This window comes from Anguilla rostrata, chromosome 3 (assembly GCF_018555375.3).
Source record: "Anguilla rostrata isolate EN2019 chromosome 3, ASM1855537v3, whole genome shotgun sequence".
Taxonomy (NCBI): domain Eukaryota; kingdom Metazoa; phylum Chordata; class Actinopteri; order Anguilliformes; family Anguillidae; genus Anguilla; species Anguilla rostrata.
Window position 1 is genome coordinate 71,327,645 of NC_057935.1, and position 21,431 is coordinate 71,349,075.

At 48.4% G+C, this 21,431-nt stretch overlaps 1 protein-coding gene across 1 annotated transcript in view; it reads left to right on the forward strand.

Moving 5' to 3' along the window:
- Positions 1 to 21,431, forward strand: part of LOC135251828 (diacylglycerol kinase beta) — a 118,259-nt gene that overhangs the window by 70,434 nt on the left and 26,394 nt on the right. Inside the window, exon 23 of the mRNA XM_064329644.1 lies at positions 8,353 to 8,417. Within this exon, the coding sequence (XP_064185714.1) occupies positions 8,353 to 8,417 (65 nt within the window). The remainder of the gene's footprint in view (positions 1 to 8,352; positions 8,418 to 21,431) is intronic.

Sequence of the window (21,431 nt, forward strand, 5' to 3'; positions counted from 1 at the left end):
AAAGCCTTCCCAGAAGAGTGGGGGTTGTTATAGCAACAAAGGGTGGACCAACTCCATATTAATGCCCTTAATTTTGGACGAGATGTTGGATGTGAGGCGTCCACATACTTTTGGCCATGTAGTATATGGGCCTCTTTCACAAAACATGCGTACGATCACATTTCATTGTAAACTGTGTGTAAGAACATTTCCAAGAACATTTTGGCAGTCATAAGCTTTTTTTCTTATCTGCATTTGTTCATGGCTTATGCTAATCACATGAACAGGACTGCACATGAAATTTACAAACAGCCAGCATTCATCATCTCATACACCTGGGATACGCACAAAAACAAAGGTCTGCACATGTGTCATGAATCCCATAGTGGTTTTTCTTAGGACCATTCTTAAGAACAAAAGTAAGAACAATTTGAGAGAGGTTTTGTGAATGAGGCCCAATGTGTTTCACCCCAGAGAGTCGGCAGACGGGTCCTCTCTGGACTCGAGCGCGGTAAAGGGCGGGGCCGTGTGCGGGCTTCCGTCCGCCGGCGCGTTCCGCGATCCCCCAGGTGTCTCCTGAGCGGCTTCGCACGCTCACAGAGCGGGCTGATAAAAGCGCGCAGGTGTGACGAGCGGGTGTGTGGCGCAGGTGTGTCGCGCAGGTGTGTCGCGCAGGTGTGTAGCGCAGGTGTGTAGCGCAGGTGTGTCGCGCAGGTGTGCCGCGCAGGTGTGCCGCGCAGGTGTGTCGCGCAGGTGTGCCGCGCAGGTGTGACGCGCAGGTGTGTCGCGCAGGTGTGTAGCGCAGGTGTGTAGCGCAGGTGTGACGCGCAGGTGTGTCGCGCAGGTGTGTAGCGCAGGTGTGCCGCGCAGGTGTGTCGTGCAGGTGTGCCGCGCAGGTGTGTTGCGCAGGTGTGTCACGCAGGTGAAAGAGCTCCCTGGTCCGCGGCCGCAGATTCTTCCAGAAGGCGATCCGCTGAGGAGCTTCGGGTAGCGAAACCGGACCGGCCTTCCTGCAGCCAGCAGGGAATCTCCTCCTTCCTCTTTGGCGTGAACTCCGCTTGGACGGGCTGGGTTGCTTTTCTTGGGGTGGGGGGGTGGGGGGGGGGCGCAGGGGGCGTTGGGGAGAATGGGCAGGAGAGGGTCGGGGAGAGGGTCTTGTCACTCATTGGTGCTGGCCTGGCCGAAGCACGTTGTCTCGGATGTCAATAACTTATTAATCTGGGCCGGTTTTGGAGAGGCAGCCCAGTTTGGACTCTGGATGGCTGACGCAGGGTACTGCTGGCTCAGGGGAAAAAACCACAGCTCCGCTGTTTTTAGCCAATGGGGACTGGCGGAGGGGAAAAAAAACGGTGGTTGGGGCCAGTGGGGGGTTAGCGCGGGGGGGGGGGAGGGTAGGGAGTAGGGGGGGGCATTAGTAGTTGGCATGTGCTGAAGGTCAGAGGAAGTATCAGTGACAGGAAGTCCGGGGCTGCCAGGCTGGGACTGGGTTACCGCAGTAATGAATGTCCATGCTGAGTGACACCTGGCTAGCCCCGGAGAAAAACAGCACTTTCAAACGACCCCCCCACCCCACTACACCCCCCCGCCCCCCTTCCCTGCCCCCCCCCCCCTCCCTGCAGCCTCCTCCTCATTTGTACCTACTATGGTGCTCAGTCCGAGTTGAGGGGCACAGGCAATCTGCTGCTAAGCCCTTAGTAAGCAGTCCCGCAGTCCCAGAGCGGTCCTACTGTACATCTCTCAGTGCCATTGCCTTGATCTGGCCCTAAATGTACTGAGCCTGTGAGGTTTATTCCTTCCTTCCTTCCTTCGCACACTCACTCACTCACTCACTCGTTCATGCCGTACATTGGGTAAGACTTCCTGTTTGGACTTCCCTGATCTCTGTGTTGCTTTCGGCAACTTTCGCCGACTAAGCTGCATTCAGTTCGGCCTCTCCTGTCCTCTGGAGCGGCTTCAGGCACAAAATGGCCGCCACAAATCACCCGGGTGAAGCCATTATGGATCTAGATCAGAATCAGAATCAGAATCAGAATCAGGTTTTATTGCCAAGTAGGTTTACACATACGAGGAATTTGTTTTGGTCAGGTGGTGCATAACAGTGAACATAAAATAAGATAAATAAAATGAAATGAAATAGTGCAATAAAAACATAACAGACATAAAATAACATAAACATAGTGCAAACGGTAAACAGTAAACAATAAACAATAGTGCAAGGGGATAAAGTGTTATAAGTACAGGTGCTGTCTGTTTGGTGTCCGTGGGGGTCAGGATAACAGTACAGTATCAGTGGGGGTCCCGGGCCTTGTTGATGAGGCCAGCTGCAGTCGGGAAAAAACTGTTCTTGTGTCGTGAGGTTTTGGTCCTGATGGACCGCAGCCTCCTGCCGGAGGGGAGTGTTTGAAAGAGTTTGTGTCCAGGGTGGGAGGGGTCGGCCACAATCTTTCCTGCCCGCCTCAGGGCCCTGGAGGTGTGCAGGTCCTGGAGGGATGGCAGATTGCAGCCAATCACCCTCTCAGCAGCGCAAATGATACGCTGCAGTCTGCCCTTGATATATACGCTCAGATATACGCTGATTTAACTGTAAATAATTGTACTTAAAAAAAAAAAAAGTAAATATGTACAGTATATACATCACATAAGTGTGTTTGTAAATTAACATATCTTGCAATATCTGAAATTGGGAATTATTTTAACATTTGCTCATATTGTGAAGTATTTTCTGTGCATATCTGCAATATCCTTCATCTTGCACAAAAAGACTATCTGGGCCTACTGAAATGGGCCAAAATGCACCAAAATGGAAACAATATCATACACCAGAAAGTGAACATCCCTTTAAAGAAAGTTATTGCTAAACCCTTTGAAGAGTACATTTTTTTTGGAATGTTGCTTAAAATCCAAATTTTAAATCAGTGTTCTAGAACTCCATTGCTTTCAGTTACCAGTAGCGACTGTTACATCAGCATTGAATGTTCAGTTAAAGTACATTCTAATCACATATTTGTGACCTCACATCTTAATGGGTTACTTTACATAGATGGCATTTAGGGATGGCAGACCGGAGGATGTTGATTGGTCAGGCAGCATGGAGGTTGTTGATTGGTCAGGCAGCCCGGAGGTTGTTGATTGGTCAGGCAGCATGGAGAGGCTGTCAGTTGTGGGTGGGGCAGACCGGTGGTTGTTGATTGGTCAGGCAGCACAGAGAGGCTGATGATTGGTCAGGCAGCACGGAGAGGCTGTCAGTCGTGGGCGGGGCCCGATCCGTACGCCGCGGTTGGTTGTCTGAATCTGACAGAGAGAGCCGGGGTCTGAAGGACATGGACATCGCACCCGTCAGCAGGACCCCGGGGGGGTGGCGATGGCCCCCGGAGAGGGCGAAAATGACATCACCGCTCGCGCACTTTGATGTCAGGCTGGGCAGTGTGGCGCTGAAAGGCCTCCTAGCAAAAATGGGGACGAGCCCCCTCGCCCTCCCGCCCTGCGCCCCCATCCCCCACCCCCCCCATCATCACTCTATCTGGGACACCCTGGACGGGGGGGGGGGGCTGGAGGTGACATTTCCCCGGCGGTTTGCGCCCCCCCCAACATGCGAAAGTTCAAACGGCGAGATCAAAACAGCCCCGCCCTCGCGCCGCCGGTGAGGTGGCAGCTGGGAAATGTCACGGGCCGACAGCGGCGGGTTTTTACCGCGGCTCGGAGGCGCTGCCGTCCGCCAGGCCTGCCCCACATCCGCCGTGTCACGCGTCACCAGACTAAGAACCAGACTGTTACATTACATTACAGAGCGGCTCACACAACTTTTTTACACTGCATCCATTTACACAGCTGAATATGCACTGAAGCAATGCAGGTTAAGGGCCTTGCTCAAAGGGCGCAACTGCAGGGTCCCCTACCTGGGAATCTTTGACCTTTAGGTTGTAAGACCAGCTGCTTACCCATTACACTACACTGCCACCCTGTTACCTCTGTGGTTCCACTTATTGTTATTGGGAGTATGCTGTACGTACAGCACGTCTAGTAAATAATTTGGAGTGAAGCTGAAATGTTTTGTGTTTCTTTGTGAAATCAGACATCCTAGTGAATCAAGCTCAGTGACGTCACTAGACCTGAGATTGAACTCTTACAGATTACACTCCTTTCTTTATAGCTGTGTGTTTAAGTTTCACGTCCCCGCATGTAAGAATTTCACCCCTTAAATGTGTACATAATATTAATGACATGCTTGGCTGTTGGTGAGGGTAAGAGAACACACAACAGTCATTACTCACATGAAGGCGTTAGCGCTGACTGACTCAGCAGGAGGCTGGACAGCTCTACTCCAGCTCTACTCCAGCTCTACTCCACGACTCCTCAAACTGGCTAACTGTGCTCAATCGCTAAGCATCCTTATATTTCCAAGTTTAAAAAAAAGCAGTTTTTTCACTGTCCCAGTTTTTTGGCAGATTTAGTTTAATCACTCGAGACCAAATAAATCGGACTTAAAAAATGATAAAAGAGACAACATGGGGGAAGAAAAAATGATGAATTTTTTCCCTTCTTTCGGCTCAAATTTGAAATTAAATATCAGACACTCACCCATAAACCACTTCCTGATTTCCACACTACAGTCCACGCTGTACTACAGGAGAGCTTGCGGAGATCAGAGGTATATTTCTCACTACAGGCCACACTGTACTACAGGAGGGCTTGCAGCGATCAGAGGAGAGCCCTTATTGCACACTACTGGCTACACTGTACTACAGGAGAGCGTGCAGAGTTCACAGAGCCCACATCTCTCACTACAGGCCACACTGTACTACAGGAGAGCTTGCAGAGGTCAGAGGAGAGCCCATATCTCTTACTATAGGCCACACTGTACTACAGGAGAGCTTGCAGAGATCAGAGGAAAGCCCATAGCGCTCACTACAGGCCACACTGTACTACAGGAGAGCTTGCAGAGATCAGAGAAGAGCCCATAGCGCTCACTACAGGCCACACTGTACTACAGGAGAGCTTGCAGAGATCAGAGGAAAGCCCATAGCGCTCACTACAGGCCACACTGTACTACAGGAGAGCTTGCAGAGATCAGAGGAGAGCCCATAGCGCTCACTACAGGCCACACTGTACTACAGGAGAGCTTGCAGAGATCAGAGGAGTGGTGAATGTTGCACTAACAACAGCCTGTGTGCTTCGAGGGGGAACTAATGCAGCAGTTAGCCTCTGGGCCTCAGGTGAGACAGAGCCAGGTGTAGCCTCCAGGTGATACTCTGCTAATAAAGGAGGCCCAGGCTAAGCTGTGACGTCTAGGTGACCGGGCCCAGCCTGTGCTTGTGCCCAGACTAAGCTGTGATGTCTAGGTGACCGGGCCCAGCCTGTGCTTGTGCCCAGGCTAAGCTGTGATGTCTAGGTGACCGGGCCCAGCCTGTGCTTGTGCCTAAACTAAGCTGTGATGTCTAGGTGACCGGGCCCAGCCTGTGCTTGTGCTTTCGAGGGCCGTTTCTGAACAGCCCACACGGCGAACGCGGTACCGTTGCTTTGAGATAAACATTTATATAATTAACGCTGAACGACACAGTAAGTTCTGCGCTGTTGTTGTTACCGTATACACCAGCGTGGGGGGGGGGGGGGAAACTCTCATGCTTCATGTTCGGTGACACATCATAAAACGAAAATCACCGGCTTGTTGAACGTTGCGTTTTAATTTATTGGAAACAGTCCAAAGCTAATTAGCGTGGTGAGCGGATGCATGCGGCCGGTAGTTAGCGGCTGCCATTGTGGAAGTGCAGCTGGTAAATGGTGCAGTTGAAACGGGATTTTTAAAAAAAGGACCTTTAATGACCACGGCCGGTTCTTTTTGGGTCAAGCCTCGTGTGCTTATGCCTCATGAGGACGGGTGCAGCGTGCAGGTGTCCCAGCATGCTTTGCGCTTTGTTTTTTCTGTCGGATAGCAACGCAGGACCGGGCTGACTATATCTCACACGCTCTTTCTCTCACTTTCTCCTCTTCTTCTCTCTCTCTTTTTCTCTCACTCTCCTCTTCCTCTCTCTCTTTCTCTCTACTCTCCTCTTCCGCTGTCTCTCTTTCTCTCACTCTCATCTTTCTCTCTCTTTCTCTCACACTTTCCTCTTCCTCTCTCTTCCTCTCACATTCTCTCTCCCTCTCTTTCTCGCAATCTCCCTTTCTTTCTCTCCCTCTCCTCCTCTCTTTCTGTCTCTCACTTCCCCCCCTCTGTTTCTCTCCTTCTTTTTCTCACACGCGCTTTCTCACACAGTCTCTCTCTCTCTCTCTCTGGGACGGCAGCAACCGCAGCACCTGCAGGCTGACAGGAAGTCGCAACAGGCGACAGCACCTGGCCCGTCCAATCAGGCGGCCAAATCGCGCGGGCCTGACTCCCTAACCGCCGACAGGTCTACGCGAGCGTCCCCCCCACCCCCTAACCGCCCCCCCCCCCCCACCCCCCGTCAGCGCCACAGCCCGCCACACAAAGAACAAACGTGTAGGATGTGGTGGGCGATGTGCTCTGCCTTCACTGTACTGCCTGTGCCTTCCACCCTAAAAATAGACGTTCCCCTTTTAGAGCCCGACTCATTAATATTCCGATTTTCAGCGCGTTCGGTTTGTTCGCAACCTGCTTTTCTTTTCTTTTCTTTTCTTTTTTTCTTCTTTTCTTTTCTGCGGCTTCTCGCGCCGCTGTTGTCTGAACGCCACAGCGTGCTCTGGCGCTGTGAGCCGTGTGCGCGAGCTGCTCAGAGTTCCTGGTGTTAAATCGACTCTAACAGCATCAAATCAGCTCCCTAATGCGCACGCATGAGTCAAACAGGGACCGTCTCTATCAAGGCCATGCTGCACGGGCAATATTTTTTAGGCCCATGTTAGATGGGAGATGCGAAGAGGCTGGAGATAAGCAAATGAGACAAAAATCAGTGAGCATAACATAGTGGGCTCTAAGAAATGAAACTGTGGTGGGAAAAAAAAAAGATACTGTTGGTCACATATGTGGGCAAAGTTGCTCATTTGCTTCGCCTGTGTGTCTGGGCCTCCTGCCGTAAAGCGGTTTGATGTGTGTACCGCTGCGCATTAACCCTTCGAAGCGTAGGTTCTTTGGAATGTGTTTTCAGTCATTCCCAACGTCAGTGTTCCAGAACTCCATTGTTTACCATTACCAGCGGTGATTGTTACATCACCGTTGGAATGTTCAGTTGAGAACATTCTAATAACACATAAGTGATCTCGCAACTTTGAAGGGGTTAAGGACCTCTGTGGAACAAATTCTTTCAGAGGCTAATGTGGGTAAGGGGGGGGGGGGTGTTTCCTCGGCCTGGGAACAGAGTGTACTGTGGGATTGCGTCTGATTCTTGTAAATAAGCCCGTAGACGTTTCCCGCACAGGTTGCCACCATTACTCAGAAGCGGCACGCGTGGTGAGGAAACGAAGATGAAAGGCCCTGTTCTCTCTCTCGCAGGCGTTCCTTACCTTTGTGATGCAAACATGCAACCAGTCCAACGAGAAACTTCTTCAGCGTGTGCAAAACACGTCCCGCTCGCACGGTACAGGACGGCAGGGGCCGCTGAGCGCGTGCGCTGCTCGGGAGAACCCGAGCCTACCCTCGTCTTCCTCGCCTCCTCCTCAGACGCGCGTCCGTCGGCCTCGAGCACGCAACGGTCTGTGGCTTGTGGCGGGTTTGGTGGACGGGAGCGGCCGGCCTGCCGTTTGGGCGGGGAGGCGGCCGAGTTTCTGACGCTGTTCCTCACCAGCCGGTCCCCCTTTGCTCTCTGAAAGGCCGTGCTCTCGCAGATAAGATCGTTTATTCATCTTAATGATGCTTTTATCCAGCGCGGCCCGGTCCATAAACAGAGCAGCCCTCCTCCGGGGCTGTTCTTTATGCTCTCGGGGCTATCAGGCCTCGGGATCTTGCCCTGAGGAAGCGGCCGCATTGCTCCGGCCCCGCCCCTTTTTGGGGTGTCTGGGAAACATTAACCTCCCAAGGGTGGTCCTTTTTTCGACAATTCGGCCAAGCCGTGCTACCATGCTCGCGATTAGGCAGTCGAGTCAAGCAAACGTTGCTCTTGGGCTTGGTTAGGGTTTCATCGTTAACGTCTAGCTGGGTCTGTCCGTCTCCAGGAGGCACATGCATAGGTGTAGAGCAAGGGTGGCCAGTTCTATCCGCAAAGAGCCGGTGTGGGTTTTTGTTTTAGCCCAGCACTATGACACCTGGTTTAACCATGTAGCTAATCGTGGACTTCGAACAAAACCTGGAATCTGCTGGGCTAGAACAAACGCCTGCACCCACACCAGCCCTTTCTGGATAAGACTGGCCAACCCTGGTGTAGACTGGCTGGAGCAGTCATGTGACTTCTGTGTGGTAACACTGCTCTCTGTCGCCCCCTACAGGATGCCTCCATTGCCCATCGTTTCCACCTGATGAGGGAGAAGCATCCAGAAAAATTCAACAGCAGGTGAGAGAGAGAGAGAGAGAGAGAGAGAGAGTTGGCACCCTTTCTTGACTATACGATTTACATGGCTGCTTTTTTTGGTGCTGAGTATGTTTCCCTGTATGTATTTGATGGAGTACAATTTTCAGTTCAGACAAATTCTCAGTGAGCTAAGTGGCCAAACATTTGCAAACTTGCTGATGATATTCCTGCGGCGGATGCTGTGTTGTGTACGCCAGATGGAGAAAGAAAAGGGAGGGAAGAGTAGGAGGACGGGTGGGAGGAATGCGGAGGGAAGGATCGAGACGGAGGACAAGCAGTAGCTTTGTGGTACAGGGCCGAATTTAGTATGTGCTATGCAACAAACTGTAACTATGGCAACCGGGCCCCAGGTATCTTTTTTTAGTATTATATTATATTTGAGTCTCTTTTTTTTTTTTTTTCAGCAAACACCAAGCAACTGTTACTGATAAAACTGCTCCCTAGGTGAGCCAGGCTAGAAAAACGCAGCACGTACAGTCTTTAAAGACAACGTTGCTGCTTTTCGCAGCCGCTGAGTCCAAACGCTCAAATACCAGTGAGTGGGGAAAAAAAACGTGCTCGCTTGATAAAATCGATTAACTGACAGCAGCCCATGAGGAAAAACTATTTTCGATTTAGAGAGAAATTAATTAGACAATCCTGCTTCGCATGCTGCAGTAAATACGCGGTTCAGATCGATAGTGATCTTATTGATCTTTTTCAGTATCTGACGCTGTGACATGGTCGTTAATCCTTATTTAGTCAGCAAAGTTTTCAACTGTACTCCGTGGGTTTTTTAATCCTGTAGATTCTCAAACTGCAAGCCAGGGGGACTCTTGGACGTGTTTGTCAGAATTTACGGGAGTGAGAAAAGCTGAATAATCTTTCACCGACTGTATGTGTCACCATGAATAGTCAATCGTAAGACTTCAGCAGTGAACACGTCACCCTGGTGCTGTCAACTTCCTGTTTCTGGCTACGTCACCCTGGTGCTGACAACTTCCTGTTTCTGGCCACTTCAGCTGCCTTCCTTTGACCTCTGACCTTTACATGTGGCATCTCGTTCAGCCTGCGCAAGAATTACTTTCACAGGCACCTGCATTACCTGCACAGGTACAGCAGGTAATACGTCTAATTGATCTAATTAACATGCCCCGCCCAGTACAGCAGACACAGCAATACTGCAAATCCCAGAGGCTATTGTACATTAGTTGTTCTGCAAGTATATTTTTGAAATGACGTGTTTTAATGTTATAAAATGAGAAATGAATGAAAATGAAATGCGCTAATTTGAGTTATTTTGGTACAAAAAGCTTCTGTCAAGGAGTCTACTAGATGCTACTGAATGTTTTGGTAAAATGTAACAGACAGGAGAATAATAGTCCACAGAGGTCAGATGGAAGGTAATTATATAAGCGTATGGACTGTGGTACCCTGGTGTTATGCCATAAGATTATATAATGAGTGTGTGGGGCGGGGGGGGGGGCATACTTTCTATGGCACGGAATAAAATTAAGTATAAATTCATAATATTTGAAAACACACGTTTAGTCACCACTATTTAAATTTCATTTCGGATAATTAAAATAACATTGCATTAATCAAATCTAGCAAAAATAAAACTCCACATGGATGTGCAGAAAGTGTATTTCACTGCAATGGAACCATCAGTTTTACCACAAAACTCTTTCATTGTTTTTGACCATCGATTTTTTCTGAAAAGTGTCAGGTTGCCACGGTGTGCAATAACCCATGTTTTTCTGTTCTTTACAGTATACAAGAAGAGAGAGGGAGAGAGAGAGGGAGACAGAGATAGAAAGGGAGAGAGAGAGAGACCTTCTTTGACCTTTGATTCCCCACTACAGCACTTAAAGGAGACAAGCAATTTCTCACCGCTCAAAATTGCACAAATAATCCCTTAGAGCAAAAACCAATGGAAACAGAGCAAAAATCGTGAAAACTTAACTGAACCACCGTACACACAAAAATAAAAGAGAGAGAGAGAGGAGGATAGAGAGAGGGAAATGAGGGAAGAAGGGAGAGAAAGAGAGAGAAAGAGGACCGGAGGGAGGGGTGGAAGGAGAGAGAGGGAAAGAGGGCAGAGAGAGAGTGAGAAAAGGAAGGGAAGGCGGGATGGAAGAAGAGAGAGAGAGGGAAAGAGAGGAAGAGAGACAGAGAAAGAGACAAAGAGGAAGGGAGGGAGGGATGGAAGGAGAGAGAGAGAGAAAGAGGCAGCCAGCTCAGAGTGAATAAAAAATGCTGATGCAATATTACGCAACGGGCTCCCTTGTTCAGGTATGAGGGGCACTGTGACGCAGGTAGACCCTCCAGGTTGAATTAAAGAAGCAGAAGCAGGTCCACGGGGACTCCCAGCTCTCCGTTCAACAGCTCCTGCCCGTTTTTTTTAGCCCAATTTCCAAAGGGGAACAACCAACCCGTACAGTAACCAAGCCTAAATGGCTTTGTGCGGAATCATACAACTGCATGCCCGGGTGCAAACATGTTCATGGGGAAAACTGAGGTTTAGAGCGCATGAAACCCCTGACCTCTCCCTTTTATCCTCATCGTTATGAAGAGCGGCTTTTTGAAAAACGAGCCCGTCTCCGTGACGACTCACAGCTCGCCTGATCTTTATCCGCTCGAGCCCAGACATCTCGCCGATCTGGCCGATTCTCAGCGAGAAGGTCACATGGAGGTCACCCCGTAGGCTTTCAGCAGATGCACTTGGTTTGAATAGCATTGCTATACCAGATGCACTTGGTTTGTATAGCATTGCTGTACCGGATGCACTTGGTTTGAATAGCATTTCTATACCAGATGCACTTGGTTTGTATAGCATTGCTATACCAGATGCACTGAGTTTGAATAGCATTGCTATACCAGATGCACTGAGTTTGAATTGCATTGCTATACCAGATGCACAGTTTGTATAGCATTGCTATACCAGATGCACAGTTTGTATAGCATTGCTGTACCGGATGCACAGTTTGAATAGCATTGCTATACCAGATGCACAGTTTGTATAGAATTGCTGTACCGGATACATTGTGTTTGAATAGCATTGCTATACCAGATGCACTTGGTTTGAATAGCATTGCTATACCAGATGCACTTGGTTTGAATAGCATTGCTGTACCGGATGCACTTGGTTTGAATAGCATTGCTGTACCGGATGCACTTGGTTTGAATAGCATTGCTATACCAGATGCACAGTTTGTATAGAATTGCTGTACCGGATACATTGTGTTTGAATAGCATTGCTATAACAGATGCCCTGAGGTTGAATAGCATTGCTATACCAGATGCCCTGAGGTTGAATAGTATTGCTATACCAGATGCCCTGAGGTTGAATAGCATTGCTATAGCACATAAACTGAGTTTGAATAGCATTGCTATAGCACATGCCCTGAGGTTGTATAGCATTGCTGTACTAGATGCACTTGGTTTGAATAGCATTGCTATACCAGATGCCCTGAGGTTGAATAGCATTGGTATAACAGGTGCACTTGGTTTGAATAGCATTGCTGTACCACATGCACTGAGTTTGAATAGCATTGTTGGACCGAGTACCCAAGATGAATAGCATTTTGCTGCAGGTTCTGCAAAACATTCCTGTTCCCGGGACAAATGAACCTGCAGATCTTCTTTGTTTCATGTGGCTAACTAGTAACTTTAAAAATAAAAAAAAATACAAAAAGTCCTGTAGTCGTTTCAATAGGGGAAAAAATCTTGGTTTGTCGATGCGGCGATACAGGTCTGCTGAGCTTTCAAATATTTTCTGCGAATTCATCTGTGAACTATGAATGAGAGAAAGAATTAGATACGTAGTTTAAGAGCCTGTTGCAGATGTTTGCGTGATAATTAGTTGTTTATTGATGCGATCATTCTCACCGCGTGTTAAAATGAGTCAGGAATGACGCTAACCTCCACTTGGGTCCGGAAAGTTCCGGAATGTTCCCACATGGAGTTTAAATGAATTTGTTCTGGTTTGCTGCACCATGTTTGTCATAAGCCTGTTTTTCAGTGACCTGATCACCCCACATGGAAGCTGTAACAGTTAACCACACGCCGTTTGTGTAAAATGTCCAGTTGTTCAATTAAACTCTAACAGGGTTTATAATGAGTCCAATAGGGACCAAATGCACACTGTCAGGAAGTTAATTTAACACTATAAACACTTTACTGTGTGACAGGTGAGGACTGTTGTGCAAGCTGGTCACCTCAGGGTCGGCCCAGGGGTTTTGGTGGCCCTGAACTAGAATGTTGTTGTTTTGGCGGAAAAGTTTTACAAAATTAAAAAAAAAACTTGAATTGTGAGTCCCAGGAATGCATGTGTCCATAACCGACTGTGCTGCGTGTTCGTGCCAGCAGCCAGCCCTGTGTCGCAGCGTCCCGAGTTCCAGTCCTGAAAGTATTTGGCGTGAAAATATATCGTGAACTCCTCTCTCTCGGAGTGAAATGTGAAGCAGTAATTGATGTGTGAGGCTGACAGACTGAAAGCCTCGTGGGATTAGGGTTTTATCTCAGGAGGACCGCTGCAGACAACGAATCGCTGCGTGCTTTCCATGACGGCCGGCCTGCGCGTGTTGTGGGACAGGAGCGGATCGCGTGCCGCAGGGGACTGATCCTGGGTCAGTTTTTGCCTTGCGCATCGCTGGGATTGTAGTAGAGGTCGAGGTTTGGGTGAGCTGATCTCAGATTCATTGCTGGGGGTGGTGAAGGGCGTGGTGTTGGGGTGTTGGGGGTGGTGATGGGGGTACGTGGAGTGTTCCTTGATGGATTCAGGTGAGGTGAGCAGGGCCTGACTGGCACAGGTCAGTGTACCTGTGTACCTGTGTTTCACCTGGGGAAGCGTGCAGGTAGTGTATGACTGCCATGTTGGACAGAACAGCTAGGCCCAGTAAGACGCTTAACTCTTTGAGGAGTACGTTTTTTTTGGGGGGTTTTTTTTTTCAAACTTTTCAAAATCAGTGTTCTAGAACTCTGTAGCTTTCAATTTACCAGTGGTGACTGCTACATCGACAGTAGAATGTCCAGTTCAGAACATTACATTCATATATCGTGACCTGCTGTTCAATCCTTTAAGGCAGTGGTGTCAAACTCGTTGCCATGGAGGGCCGTGTGTATGCAGGTTTTCATTCCAACCAATTAATGCTGCCTTAATTGAGTCCAATTACTCATTCAGCCATATGCGTTTAACTGCATTGAAGCACAGAATATAAGAAAATTTTTATTTAGACAGAGCGGGTCACCATAGACGTCGGGTCACCATTGTGCACAAACCTGCATCCCTAATTCAGCAAATAATTTAACTAATTATATAATCAAGATCTGAGGCTGGAATGAAAACCTGCATACACACGGCCCTCCATGGCAACGAGTTTGACACCACTGCTTTAAGGTGTGATGTCACAAATAATGGCTGTGAATGCTCTTATCTGAACATTCTGATGCTGATGTCACAGTCACTACTGGGAACTGAAAGCAGTGGAGTTCTAGAACACTGACTTAGAATTAAAAAAATCTACTCTTCAGAGGTTTTAGGGGCATGTATCAAGTACACAGATAATGTAATAATGTGCCTGCAGGAGCTGTAGACTTCAGCCGAAGGCCAGAAGGGACACAGAACTGTCCTGAAATTCGATAGGACAGCGTGTGTAGGCAAACGGAGGGCCTGGAGACGGGCTGAATAGCCTGTTCTCGTCACTGTGTATTCCTACATTCTTATAAACTGTTGTGACTCTGGAGCATGCTTGAATGGGTAAGCCGATTACATACATAAGTCAACCAGGGTTTTGGTAAGCCTGAGCAAGAATGTTACTGTGGCCCTAAAAGTGGTCCAACAAACAAAAAAATGTCAAAAACTTGAATTGTGTGGCCCTGGGGTGCTTGTGGCCCTAAATGACTGCATAGACTGTTTATGCCCGTGTTCTCTGTGGAAGAATGGGGTTTGTGAAGTAGAGATCCAGACTTCTCTGTACTCTCTGGGGAGAAGTGCTATGTTTATGTCCCCTGTATTCTCAGTGCTGACATTGTGTCACGGATCCAGGCAACGCTGCTATGGCAACATTGCAGAGAAACTGCAGCTTTAGAAGAAAAAAATAACAATATACATCAACGTGTGCAATAAAAATAAATGAATGCATTTTTAAAAAATTACATGACTGAACATTAAAATGTAATATATAGTGCACTGCTATTCCCACACACTCTATATATGTCTGAATGCACAGAGAGATAGATTAATGCCTTATTATTCCTCGTAGAAAATTTTATTTATCAATTAGTCGCAGATTAGGGCAAAACAATACAGCATTTTCACAGCAATAGACAACAGACAGCATTGAATACAACAGGTACAATAGTCCAGGGGCTCGAAATTCAACACCCAGCAACAACATTCTTCAGTCCAGCGACAGAGTGCCAGGGTGCTAGCGCTTAAGTACTTGGCCAATCATAACCATTGTCAGGACTCATTTAAGCTATGAATAGCCACTTGGCTGGAACGACTGCCTGACACTTGTGGCAGAGTGTCTTGGGGGTGGCGAGGAACACCACTAAAGATACTTTGTTTCTCTGTTAGCCCTTTGCAGAGTAGGGTTTTTTTTTTCTTTCAAAATTCAAAGTCAGTGTTCTAGAACTCCGCTGCTTTCAGCCACCAGTGGTGATTGTGACATCAGCGTTAGAATGTTCCGCTGAGAACGCTCTAATCGCATATTTGTGACCTCACTCCTTAAAGGGTAGGTATGCTGTTAGCAGAGGCTGTCAGCTGTTCTCCGTAATGGCCCTGGTGTTCCTCTCAAGCCTACACTGGTGAGGTAGGCCCTCCTGACCAGTGTGTTTGTCCCTGTCGCTTCATTAAAAACAATCCCAGCCACCACCCCGAAATATAAATGTAACCTAGACCACAGGTCGTCCTCTATCATACCTGCGACTCCGTCAGGGTTGGATATGCTAGTTTAAAATGTAATATTGTTCTGTGTATGTTTGTGTCTGTGTGTGCACGTGCTCGCGTGTGTGTGTGTGTGTGTGTGTGTGTGTGTGAGTGAGAGTGTGTCTGTGTGTGTGTGTGTGTGTGTCTGTGTGTGTGTGAGTGTGTGTGAGTGTGTGTGTGTGTGTGTGTGTGTGTGTGTGTGTGAGTGCGTGTGTGTGTTGGATGTGGAGTCATGCTGCTCTAAAAGGCCCATCAGCAGCTTTCCCGCGGTGCCCGGGGTCTTTACCGTGAGATCCGCCGCAGGAGAGAGAGAGGTACGGGGGGGGGGGCTGGGGGGTGGGGCTGGGGCTGGGGGGCGCGGCGCTGGGGCGCGTTGTCTCAGAGGTGTGAGTTTTAACGGGTACCTGCTGGGCGCGTGAGTGGCCTGCTCTCACCCGACTGTGCCGTCTTTGTTGCCCCCCCCCCCAGCCCCGCCCACCGTAACCCCCACCTCATGAGACAATAAGAGGTGACACGTGACCCCCCCTCCCAATCCCCCCCCCAACCCCAACACCTCAGCGCCGGAGCCTCATCTGCATGAGAGTCTTGGTAGACAGACTGTGAGGGGGAGGGCTGGGGGGGGGGGGGCGGGGTGTTTCAGTAGCACAGGTGCTAATGATCACAGGTCTGGATCACAATGGGGAAAGGTGTGTAGTTTCTGCCTCCTGGGGGCTGGAGGAGAACAGGAGAGGAAGTTTTGACTCAGGAGGTGCTGAACGATCCCCCCCCCATGCCCCCCCAACTCACCACTGAGAAGCCTGGTGCTTTTGTTTCGTTCGATTACAATCACAATCAGTCTTAGTTTTAGTCAGCGCCGGTCCTTGGGGCATTGGTGTAAGCAGGACAGTTACGCTGAGCCGGGGACAAGGAGGCCTCGCAAACACTGTGACTCAGACTGAGGAAGGGCTCGTTATGGGGGGGGGGGGGCTGTTCTGAATTGGAGGAAAATAAGACTGTCACAAAAAGTATTTAATTTCGTCAGACCCTGGTGACTCCTGTGAGGGGTAATGGAGCCGCCTTGAGATGGGCTTTGAATGGGCTGAGCTTTTCTGAAAAAAAAAAGGCTCTCAGGATCACAAAAAGAAAAGAAAACAAAAAAACCTCTGAGATTGTGCCACCGTGCCCACCATGCGCACACACTGCAGAGCTGCACTGTGTTCCGCTCGGTTCTGCGCTCTTACACAGCGCTGAGATCTTACGCACAACAGCAGCCTCGCTTTTACGAGCCGCGAATGGAATTTGCCTGGGTGTGAGTCTCTCCAAAGAGTTTTGGCAAGCAGCATGAGGATCGTGTGTGTAGAGCACCTCGACCAGCCACAGACAGGTATAGAACACCTGGACCAGGTTCAGCCTGGTATAGAACACCTGGACCAGCCACAGCCAGGTATAGAACACCTGGACCAGGTTCAGTCCTGTATAGGACACCTGGACCAGCCACAGGCAGGTATAGAACACCTGGACCAGGTTCAGTCCAGTATAGAACACCTGGACCAGCCACGGGCAGGTATAGAACACCTGGACCAGCCACAGCCTGGTATAGAACACCTGGACCAGCCACAGGCAGGTATAGAACACCTGGACCAGGTTCAGTCCAGTATAGAACACCTGGACCGGCCACGGGCAGGTATAGAACACCTGGACCAGCCACAGTCAGGTATAGAACACCTGGACCAACCACAGGCAGGTATAGAACACCTGGACCAGCCACAGTCAGGTATAGAACACCTGGACCAGCCACAGGCAGGTATAGAACACACCTGGACCAGCCACGGGCAGGTATAGAACACACCTGGACCAGCCACAGTCAGGTATAGAACACCTGGACCAGCCATGGGCAGGTATAGACAAATGAATTCCATTTCACAACTAAACATCTCAGCCCCAGCCCCACTTTGTATAGACATGCAAATGAAGCCTCTTGTGAAAAGGGTCACTGGACCAGTTTTTAAAGTGTGGAGTTGAACAGGACCGGGGGCTGAATTTAATTGGCCTGAGAATGAGCTGTGAGAGAAACCGCTTGACTTCGAGAGTTAGAGCAGAGAGAGAGAGAGCGTAACGGTGAAAGATGGTCAGAGACGCGGGTCTGTCCCCTGTGCCTGCTTCTCTGCGTGTGTGTTTGTGTTTCATCACCCCTAGTGTCACCGCACGCAGCGTGTGTGTGTGTGTGTGTGTGTGTGTGTGTTCTGAAATTAGTGTGTTAGAAATTATTAGAAATTGCACACTATACACACTGAGGACTGAGGGATAAACATCTGATGTAAATTAGACTCTCTCTTTCTCTCCCTCTCTCTCTGTTTCCCTCTCTTCTCTCTCTCCCTCTCTCTCCGTTTCCCTCTCTATCTTCTCTCTCTCCCTCTCTCTCCGTTTCCCTCTCTATCTTCTCTCTCTCCCACTCTCTGTCTCTCTCTTTCTCTCTCGCTCTCTGTCTTTCAATTCAATTCAATAAGGCTTTATTGGCATGACTGTACATAAGCAATATTGCCAAAGCCATTCACGATGAAACAATTAACAATGACTCAGAAGACAAAAAACAGTTGAATAAAATAAATATATAATTTTTTTATAAGCCAACCCTACAGTCAACCTGACAAACACTAATAAATAAGAACAATAACTATTTTCTCTCTCTGTTTCTCTCAATCTCTCACTATTTTTTTCTCTCTCTGTCTCTCGCTCTTTTTCTGTCTCAGTTTTTCTCTCTCTCTGTTGTCCCCTCTCTGTCTCCCTCTCTCCCCCTCTCTCTCCCTCTCTCCCCCTCTCTCTCTCTCTCTCTCTCTCTCTCTCTCTCTCCATGTGAGATCACATGCTGTGGAAGCGCCGGGTCCTGTTTTTGCAGACTGTGCCCCTGGAGGCAAATTCCCCTCTGCAAATTGGGGGGGGGTGGCTGTGTGTGTGATTTGGGGGAGGGGGGGGCTGTCTGTGTATCTGGGGTGGGGTCGGGTGGGGTGCGGGGGGGTTGGGGTGATAGTGACCATTCCTTATCACCATATCCTTATCACCATATTTTCTTTTGCCATCGTGTTGTGGTTTTTTGATGGTTTTTTTCCTCTCTGTCCTCCAGGCCCCCAGAATGCCGTGGGGGTCAGGTGCTGGTCTGAGTTGAGTTTGGGCCGCACTGATACATCCTGTAACATCCTGCACAGAGTGCCGGCTCAGACAGGGACATCCTCAGTGGGAACCTCGTCCGAAATACCTCTTCCCACCGAGAGTAAATTTTTTTTTTTTTTTTTTTAACTCACTGCTTGTTTTTTGGGGGTTCAGGCCTGGTTCCTGCCCAATCATTTCTTCAGTTTCAGTCTGTAAAGCGCCTTTGGGACAGTGCTCTGTAAAAAGCGCTGTACAAATAATATTTGATTTGATACGATACCATAAAGTACTCAAAGAGGTAGAAACTGGAGCTGATGCATAGGTTATTTCCTTCTGTCAGATTACTTGGTAATATTCTCAGCGCAAATTTTATCAAACGGGTTTCGAAGTGTTTTGTTCCCGCTGCAGTAGGTTTAAAGTGGTTGCCGTGTGAACGCATCACAAGGCTGTGGCCTGGAGCTGCTGCAGTTTAAAATGCATCCTCATCCTCGTTTGTTTGGATGAAGGCAAACAAACAAGCAATGAGAATTCCAATTGCCTTTCTACTCTGCTAATAGGGCGCCTGGGGCATTTGGAAATGAGTTATCTGATTGGATTATTCAGGATCACAGGCCAGCATTATACCGTTTCAGCATTCACACCCTGCCCTCCCCTTCCCCTCCCCTCCCCTCACCTCCCCTCCCTCCCTCCCCCCCCGCCAACCCAACACTTGCTTTGGCCAATGAGAGGGCAGCGTGAGACTACATATCTTTTCTGCAGCTCTGTACATGAAACAGGAACAGCTTAAAAGACATCTCTTGACCGTCCTGAACATGCTTGCACTGTAAAATGTTCAGTGTTAAATCAGCTCTTTTTCTAAATTCATATGGTCCCCCGTTGGACTCAATTGTACTCTTTTAGAGTTGAATTAACACTGGACATTTTACTGTGTGCTTTTTTGCAACATATACATATTTGTAAAGATGGGGATATGCGTGGAGAAGCAGAGAGCTAAGATTTACATGTAGAGACGATGGGCCTCATTCATAAACCGTGCGTACGATCACATTTGATCGTAGACTGTTTGTAAGAACGTTTCCAAGATCATTTCGCCATTCAAATTTTTTCCTTATTTGTATTTGTTCACGGCTGTTTCCTTATGCAAATCACATGAACACACATGATTGCACATAAAAATTTACAAACAGTCAGCATTCGTCATCTCATATACCTGGAATAAGCACAAAAACAAAGGTCTGCACATATGTCATGAATCCCATATTGTTTTTTTGTAGAAATATTTTTAAGAACAAAAGTAAGAACACTTTAAGAAAAGTTTTGTGAATGAGGCCCAATATCTGAGGAGAAAGAGAGAGATGGGGTGTATACTGTATGTGGATACAGAGAGATGGGTATCAGCTCAAAGGTGAATGGGTCCTTTGAGGTGAGCTTGTGGGAGATTAGAGAGATTAAATCACGGGTCCACAACAAGGGCTTATCCGCTTCAGGAGTTCTGTGCCAACTTCTGCTCTTAATTATTTAATTTGCTCGGTCGTATCTTGACCTGACTTTTGCGTAAGCACCAGGTACGGTCACAGACCGCGAGCGTATCCTGAAGACTTGACCTGTGCTTGAGTGCAGCAGCGAACCAGAGCTGTTGGGAAAAGCTAAAACTAAGGTTTTTGGTTGGAACAAAAACCAGCGGGTGGACCAGCCCTCCAGGACTGGAGTTGTGCAACCCTGGACTGGACTAGAGAGAAAGACTGAGTGTAGTGTGAGCTCCTGATTTGATCGGGCTGGTGATGGTTGTGGGCAGTAGTACCCCCGGGGCATCACTAACACCCTGCCCTGGGGGGAGGGCTCGTCTGGCTGATCGCGGATCTGTGGTCTGCCCGCACCAACCCTGTATGACAGACAGCCCTCTGGGCCAATGGCTGTGCAGTTCCTGCACCAGCCCTGTATGATAGACAGCCCCCTGGGCCAATGGCTGCGCAGTTGAGCTAGCGAACTGTGAAGTGGGGAAAAAAGGGCTCTGTTGAGGCAAGGGACTTTTTGTACTCAGGATTTCGCATTCCAGATTCGGAGGAGAAAAAAAAGAAGTTAAAAATGAGGATGAAAAATTGTTCAAAATAAGCGTATAAAACTGAGATAGTAATTACAACTGGCAGACAGAGGAACGCACAGTGTGTGCTATAATTACAGAAACGCAGTGGCGTTCACTGCACTTGCACATGGAGAATCGCATTACACTACAGGCATTTTAGCTGACGCTCTTATCCAGAGCGACTTACATTGTATCCAATTATATAGCTGGATATATACTGGAGCAATGCAGGTTAAGTACCTTGGTCAAGGGTACAACGGCAGTGTCCTGCCAGGGAATCGAACCTGTGACCTTTAGGATACAAGACCAACTCCTTAGCCATTATACTACACTGCCGCCCATATTGCATGAGCATGTGTTCCTGTGTTCTTCCTCTCCCATCACTCTGTATTGCCGTTGCTGCTGTACATTCTTCAGCTGTTTGTTAGTCTGAACCCTGATGCACGTGTCTGTAATTCGTCGAAGCGTCATTGGAGATAACTGAACGGAGCGTACTTACCTGCACACTTACCTGCATACTTACCTGCACACTTACCTGCACACTTACCTGCATACTTACCTGCACTGAGTCGCTACCCTGTTAAACTGAAGTCTCAGCGCGGCTCTTGTGGTAGATACTGAGACCCTTAGAGGAAAACTGGATTTGCTGAACCTTTGAAGTTGCCACTATCACCATCCTCCCCCCTCCCCCTACCAGTCAGGAACAGAGATAAAAATTTGGCCAGAAATACATCCTAGTTCTGATACTGACTTCTGTTCTTTGCGATTCTGCATTCCTAATCACAGCTGTCCATCAATTACTCCTCATAGTTCAGATGACACTTTTATCTCAAAGTAGTTGACAATCTTTTTTTATTTATTTATTTTTTTACTC